This window comes from Schistosoma mansoni, chromosome W (genome assembly GCF_000237925.1).
Source record: "Schistosoma mansoni strain Puerto Rico chromosome W, complete genome".
Lineage (NCBI taxonomy): Eukaryota > Metazoa > Platyhelminthes > Trematoda > Strigeidida > Schistosomatidae > Schistosoma > Schistosoma mansoni.
Window position 1 is genome coordinate 35,173,556 of NC_031502.1, and position 8,095 is coordinate 35,181,650.

The window sequence follows — 8,095 nt, forward strand, 5'->3', positions numbered from 1 at the left end:
CAATTGACTCATGATTTCAACTTTGAAATAAATTTTTTAACTAATGCTAAATATTATAAGCAAAGACGGATAGTGTCTAACAGTGGAATCCAGGATGTGCGTTTCGTCCTATTTAAGACGCGTCAGCTGGATTTACCTGTATCTCACAGTTGATGTTCACCCTGGGACTCGAACATAGTACCGTTCGCTTCAAACACGATCGCGTTATTTACTTAGCTACTGAGTTCTGATAGCTGCTTGCTTATGCAATGGGGTGAAGTTTAAATTCACTTGGTATTATTTACTTTGCTTATAATGCATGTGAATTAAGGCAATATTTAGGCAATACGCACAGTATGCATACATGCCAAAAAGAGAGTGATAAGTTGCAGTCCTAAACATCAATAGGAAGATTAAAACAAACAATACTAAGTGGATGATTGCTAAATATGATATTTTCTGAATGATATTTACATTTCAATAAAACCTTTAACAAGCAATGAATTTATTTGCTGAACAAATTGTCCTGTGCTATTAGAAGATGAATATCATTTCCTTTTGTCGTTCTCCTTGTTTTAAGTAAATGCCACTTTCTTCTTATTCTAAGCATTAATTTTCACAATTAAAAGAAACATCATTCAAATTGTTAATTATTATTGTAAATATTCAGTGACAGACTACCTTCGTTTGTAAATTACTAGTGAAAACTACATTCACAATAGTTTTATCTTAACCAACAAAATGATGTTGTAGTTGAATTCACGAGTCGATCTGAACTAGACCACCATTGAAAACCTGAAGACACTAGGCGGCCGTTTCGTCCTAATATAGGATTCCTCAGCAGTGCACACTCATGGTTTCGCACCTGGTACTTGAACCCAGGATCCTTGGTCTCACCTAAGAACGCTTAACCTCTAGACCACTGAGTTTTTAATTAAAAATCTATGAGTATTACTATTTACTAACCTGTTTAATAATATTTATCAAAATAATCATGTCATCATAATTAAGATAAGTTCTCCCTTGAGCAACATAAACTTTCAACAATAATAATAAATTAACAATGAAATAAATTTGTAAATGCTGACTCAGTAATTTGTTGTTATTGTTGTTATAATTTTCGCATCCATAATACACCTTATATTCTTAAACTATGATTATAATTAAATTTAAGTAGGGAAAATAAGTAGTATATTGAAATAGTTAACCGATTAAATAAAGTAGACTAATAAAACATGTCGAATATTACTTTACTAGAATATGATCATAAATGTCTGAATTTCAAAGATATATACATACATTTATTTGTGTATATATTATTCTATAAGTTAAGAAAATATTCTGACTCATCAACTCTTGAGGTATCTGTAACCCTCTTTTCGGTCAATTCTGTATCCAATAAGTCTCTATTACTTCAATGAATCTACTTTTCAGACCTTTCGATTCATTTTGAATGTTTCTTTTTTTCTTTTCGATGATGTTGGTTTATTCTTTTTTAAAAGGAGATTTTACTAATTTCCATTTTATATTATTAGTCATTGAACATATTCAAATTTAAGTAGATAAAATAAACTTAATATTCAATAATATATTTTTTTTAAATGTACAATACTACTCATTTAGTTAACTAAACCACTTAAGTATATTATTCATTTCTTCAATAAGATTGTTTATTTATTTATTTATTTAGAAAGAAACATTGTTGAAGGGTATAAATTTTTTTCCTTAAAGTAGTTAAATGAAATTTAGTAAAAATATGTAAACAAATTTTTATATACATATTCTTATTTACTAAATTAAATAATAGTTTGGATAAGTAATCAGGACTCAGTAGCTAAGTGGATAACGCGATGGCGTTAGAGGCGAATGATGTTGGGTTCGAGTCCCGGAGTGAACATCAACTGTGAGATGTAGGTAAATCCAACTGACGAGCCTCAAATTATACGAAACGCGCATCCTGGATCTCACTGTTAACCACTATCCATCTTTGCTTACCATGCTCGTAAATTTAGGCTATGTCGAGGCGATGCGCACAGTATGCACATATGCCGATTAGAGACTGACCAGTTGCAGTCCCAAACATCAATAATAAGATACAAACAAACAATATTAAGTGAATTAAAAAAAGAATTTATCCAAATAGTATAATATCGTACCGATTATTGATTTAATTATCATGTACAATATTATTGGTTCAAATAGTACTATTATATGTAAAGTTATACTTGATAATTTAATCAAATGCAGTAATATATATAATTCATTTTTGGGTGGTGGAGAAGATTTGTAGCTTAGGTGGATGATTTTGATGGAGTTTTGTTCATTTTTATTTCTCAGGGATATAACTTTGTAAATAAATTCCATGGTAAAATGAAATGTTTATTTTTTAATCATATTGATAAAAGATATGATATTTCAAGAGGTTCTAAGTAAATTCATTAAATGTCTTGATATCAATCATTAGTGATCACTTTTTGAGAAAAAAAATTGTGATCTTGATTAGGCCGAGCTGCTATTATATCTATTGGATGGCCTGCTTGAATATCTGATCTACCTGTTGTGACATCTCTTTATTCTAACAAGTTTTCTGTTTTTTTGTTTGTTTTAACACATTATTATGCCTATTAGTTGCATAACCTATTCAGGTGCATATGTGAAAAATTTACAACATTTCACTGTACAAATTACAAGAGAGTTCGATCACAGACATCGTGGTTGCTGGCAATATGCATCGAAAAGAATATACATTATTCAGTTATCGATTCCTGAACTGCTAATATCTAACAGGCGACTATTCAATATTTCTCTCAAGGATCGATCAAGAAATAAGACAAGGAAACTTGTTGAAATATTTTGTGCTGGGAATTCTATATTGTACCAAATATACGATATTGAATAAAGCTAATAATAATGATGATAATGACAATTTATGTATGAGAAAACCAATTAAGTCCAATTCTGCTATTCTATTTAACTTTGTGACAGTGATTTGATTGAGACAGGGTATAGTGGAGGGAATTTTTATCAACTTAAATATTATAGATTTTAATTTTGTATTATACAAATTTATTGAAGGATTTTCTCATTTATTCAACGTTTAAGAAAGTGACTTTCTGCTGAAGATTTAAAGTAAGTTTTAGGTAGCTTTTCTATCATGTTTCCAATTTTTTTACTGTAAACATAATACTTTATATTTAAACCAGTCGATCTATTTAGCTCAACACACTACTCATTTTCGTATCTCTCAGCAACAGTCTAGAATCAGTTAGTAAGCTCTGCTACGGCCGAGAGTGCGAAGAGTCCGCTCTCACTCTCAAAATGCTCTCATATGGCCACGCGCATATGGCATCTACCATGGAAGTTCAACTCACTGCATTCTCGTGGCGGGGGTGTTGTTTACGAAATCGAGAGGACGAAAAGAGAATGTCCGGTGCTACGATCGGGTCGGTGGACACGGAAAGTCCACCTAGGGGAGTTGGAAAACACTGATTCCAAACCAATGGTGCACATGGGCTCCAGTATCCTGAGGGAACAAAGGGTGCATGAGTCAATCTTTGGTCACGAGCTACCATGGGACTGCATCTCCTCACGATGCTCTACTGCCTTGTGGATCGGACCTTTAGGTCAAAGGCTCCGGGTGTGGACCCTAAGAAAACCACCTGTTTCAGTTTGGGCACCTGGACATTATCACATCCCTCACACAAATCAAATGAGATTTGTGTGGCGCATAAATACCTGGTGCCCCCTTGTACCAATATTTATGTGTTTAAATAAATAAATAAAGTTATTAGGCAGTGGATTTCGTTAGGTGCTCTGATATATTTAATTACTGAAGGAAGACAACATGGTTTGGATTTTTTTGCTGATTGATACTTGTTAAGAGAAAAAAAAGTATACAACTTAGTAAACTAGTTATGATTTATGGTTGCAGTAATTGACTTTTATGATATCTGTAAATTGTCCATACAATCAATTATTGATTAGTCAACAGTCAAAATCAATCAGCTGAATTTATTCAAAATCTAATTATTGATTTTAATAAAACGTATGAAAAATCATTGTATTGAGATTTAACATTGATCTAATTTTAATGTAAAAGAAATGTTCTTCTGATATCAGAATGTTCTATCTATCATTATTTTGAGTTAAAGAAATCAGTTGTGAGGTACTTTCGAGAATAAAAAGATTATATTACGACTGTTTCAAATGAAATACGACCACACATATCGTTTTATTTGAATAACAGTATTCTTTTAATAAGAAATCAACTTCGTTCTCTATGTATAAACAGGAAAGGTGTGTATATATATAAGCATGGCTTGCTCAATACAACATTATTTAAGAACGCTTGTCTAGTTAATTAAAGAGACTAGCGAGTCATCAAATAATTCAAATCCTGTTCACGTTATGTTACAGTCAAGTACATTACTATTAAACTACTCAAGTCATGGCTCAAATTCTTTAATACTAAGATATTTAGGCCGACCAATCGGTGAAGCAAGAGCAGCACATTTGCAACTGAAAAACATCAGCGACTCAAAACAATTGTCAACCAACACCAAGGTTAGAATTTTCAATACAAATGTCAAGATAGTTCTACTGTATGGGGTGGAGACGTGGAGAACTACGAAAGCCATTATCCAGAAGATACAACTGTTTATTAACAGTTGTCTACGCAAGATACTTCGGATCCGATGGCCAGACACTATCAGCAACAAGTTACTGTGGGAGACAACAAACCAGATTCCAGCGGAGGAAGAAATCAGGAAGAAGCGCTGAAAGTGGACTGGGCACACTTTAAGGAAATCACCTAATTGTGTCACAAGGCAAGCCCTCACATGGAATCCTGAAGGCCGAAAGGAGAAGAGGAAGACCAAAGAACACGTTACGCCGAGAAATTGAGACAGACATGAGAAGAATGAACAAAAAATAGATAGAACAGGACAGAGTGGGTTGTTGAATGCTGGTTGGCGGCCTATGCTCCATTGGGAGTAACAAGCGTAAGTAAAGTAAGTAATCGGTGAATTTATTGATTTGTCATATTATGTAATCGGTTTCCTTTTAATAAACAGTTGTTAGGTCATTTCATAAAGTTACATTTCAAACAGATTGAATTTATTCATTCATACCGTTTTGGGTGAGTGGCATCATTTACTCATCCTTTCAAGTGATTATCTACAAATCAAATTGTAATGTTTACGAATTAAAGAAAAAAAAGTATCTCATCGCTGAATTATCACATATAAAACCTTATCAGCTATTTATTATTAAGGCTGTAAGAATTTAATTGAAATTTCCCATAGAATGAACTAACCAACATATATACCTATAGAATTCTAACATTAAACATTCACAAGCATTATTTAACAACTATTTAAAAAAAGACCATATCATTTGTGTATCCGTCCGGAAAACAACAAAAACACTATATATACGATATGAGTATCTGTTTGAACAATCAGTCTGTTATAGTAAACCAAATAATTTATTGGTAAAATAATTTAAAGTATGGTTTTTCTCAAACAAGAACCAGATGCAAAAACAACTTGCAATTATTCATTATAGGGCATACAATTCGGTAAGTTCGTCAACGAATAACAGAACACCATCCGTCGTGGTTGAGCAAAGGACAGGTAAAGGTGATTAAGAGTTCTATTCTCGCTCACTTGATGGACACAGGTCATCAGGTTGAACTGAATAAAGCTTTTAAGTTTATCTACCATATTCCATCAAATTATTCATTAGTTTAATAGAAAACACTTTTAAACACTTTACAATAAGAAATAAGTTGAAGAGTGTTGTCATATGTCAGCTCATTCACGTTTCTCTTTCTTTCAATATTACGTTATGTCTGTCTTATTATTTCTCAATAATTGTTACCGTTAATATATAAATTAAGGTTTATTTAATTGGATGTAAACTGTGTCTGTTAATGATATCGGGTCCCCCAAACTAAAATATATGAATTAAGGTTCGAATCTGGAACTTTTTGATTGAAATTCAAATAATTCAACCGTCAAACTCACATGAATGTTATGCCAACTTAAAATAACTCAGAATTAAAAATTTCATACATAAATTTAACTTACTTATTAGAAGGTACTACTCCATCACCAATTATTCCTGCACTAGAAATCACTGCAGCTTGTAAACCAACACTTGGAATAGAATTATCAATAGTTTCTTCTATTTTGTTACTGTGAGCATTATGTTTTGTAATATTGATTAAATTTGAGGTTAGTTTATCAGATTTATGATTTGTTGGATCAATATTTGATACTTGGTCACATAGTATTATTTGAATATAATTGATATATAATGCATAAAATATGAAATAAAAATCAATAACTTTACATTTCTTCATTTCAATTTATTCTGTTGTTGAGTAGAAGGAGGATACTTGAAAATTCACTGGTCAACTGAAAATAAGACCAGAACAGAAAAGAAATTACTAAAGATGTTAAAAAGCAAGTCAACTGAGTTCTTCCGAATACACATAAATCAATGTTTGAAAGAAAACAATAAGATCCTAATGTATGTCTTCTTAGCTGTTATCAGTTTTAGTATGTTTGTTAATGAAGAAATAAACATCAGTATGTTACTGAGTAAGTTAATTCTTTGTAAGAAATGTAAAAAAATACACAATAAAATTTTATTTAATTTCTGACAGTTTATGTCACATTGTAGTAAATTTACCGAAGGAAAGGAAATGAGAGTTAGGTTTAGTTTGTTTTTATGAAGATCAATATTGACTTTAGAAAAAAAAATTAAATAAGAATTCACCCGAAGTTAACTTTAGTTGAAAACCAACACTGTAAAGGGTGTTGATGACTATAAGATACTGAACATATTCTTTAGATCTAGGTTTAAGTCTTTAGAAATGTTCGACAATGATTTGGCTTTAAGAATTCAGTCTCATATTTCTAAGTATCATTGTTGCTAACAGAAGTCTTTTTTGGGTGATTTTACGTAAACAGAATGAAAATCAGTATTTGTGACTGAAAATGTATTCGTACTCGCTCAAAATTTGAAAATTTACGATGAGAAATTCACTCAAAATGTAGGAGTGTTTTGCTGTAAATAAAATGCTAGCATCGCTGTGGATCCTCATTGAAGTTGGTAGTTTGGTGATGCTTCTTCACAAGATAAATGTTAGTTACAGGTCTAATGAGAATCCAGAAGATGAATGATAGATTTGTTTGTCATCTTTCAAGGAACATCAGTAATACCGAAAAATAACTTATTAGTTTAACTCAGTAACTAATAAATGATATAAATCGAACCAAATTGGATTGGATTGAAGAATTTTCGAAATACCGAAATTCATCAGTCACTAACAGGTGGTTACTTTTATTAAAATAATAAGTAGGCTATTCCAATTCACGATTAATTTAACAGAGATAATAATGATTAGTACACGCAATTATTTTAAAAAACTTTAATATATTCTATCAAATATTTGTTTAGCTTTAAGCTAACCGAATATCAAGTTTCATTAAATGACCGAATGTGAAGAATGAACTCAGGAAGCCAACCTAATAACTTGTTTTTTTATTAGGGTCAAATAACCCTTTATTATTATTCGGCTTTTTTTCCCATTATAATTAATTTAATTATATGGAGTATAAATGAGGATGAAGCTAAGGTTCATGTTAGACTGTTGAAGACAAAATAACACTTAAAAAAGCAAATAGAATAAATGTGTAATTGTAATATACATAAAACAGTAGAGTAGATGAAACGAAGTTATTCCCATGCGTTTTGCTGTAGATATTCAAGTGACTAAAACAGAATAAGCTAGTATCAAAAAAATTTTCCATGAATGAACATAACGATCCACTAAAATTGTTATCTGAAAAACTTGAAATGATAACTGTTTGAAGTTTCTTGTCAAATTGTGTACAAATTGTAGATTTAGCTCAGACATCTAAATAAAGAATGGCTACATTATCACATCCACAAACTTTCATATAAATAAATGAATATTACATAATTTCTTAAAACTTCTTAATAGCATTATTTTAGTTGCAAATAGCTTTCAAAGCTGACTGGTACCAAGCAAAAGAATATTGTGAAGTTCGGAGAACATTTGTGTTTAGTTAAAAACCAAGAAAGT

The 8,095-nt window shown here is 31.1% G+C and overlaps 1 protein-coding gene across 1 annotated transcript in view; it reads right to left on the reverse strand.

Moving 5' to 3' along the window:
* The window catches only part of Smp_136070 (hypothetical protein), a gene marked incomplete at both ends in the record, with an annotated part of 11,953 nt that extends 5,610 nt beyond the window's left edge, over positions 1–6,343 (reverse strand). Inside the window, one exon of the mRNA XM_018789493.1 lies at positions 6,069–6,343. Coding sequence (XP_018654931.1) covers positions 6,069–6,343 — 275 coding nt within the window. The remainder of the gene's footprint in view (positions 1–6,068) is intronic.
* Positions 6,344–8,095: the final 1,752 nt, after the last annotated feature.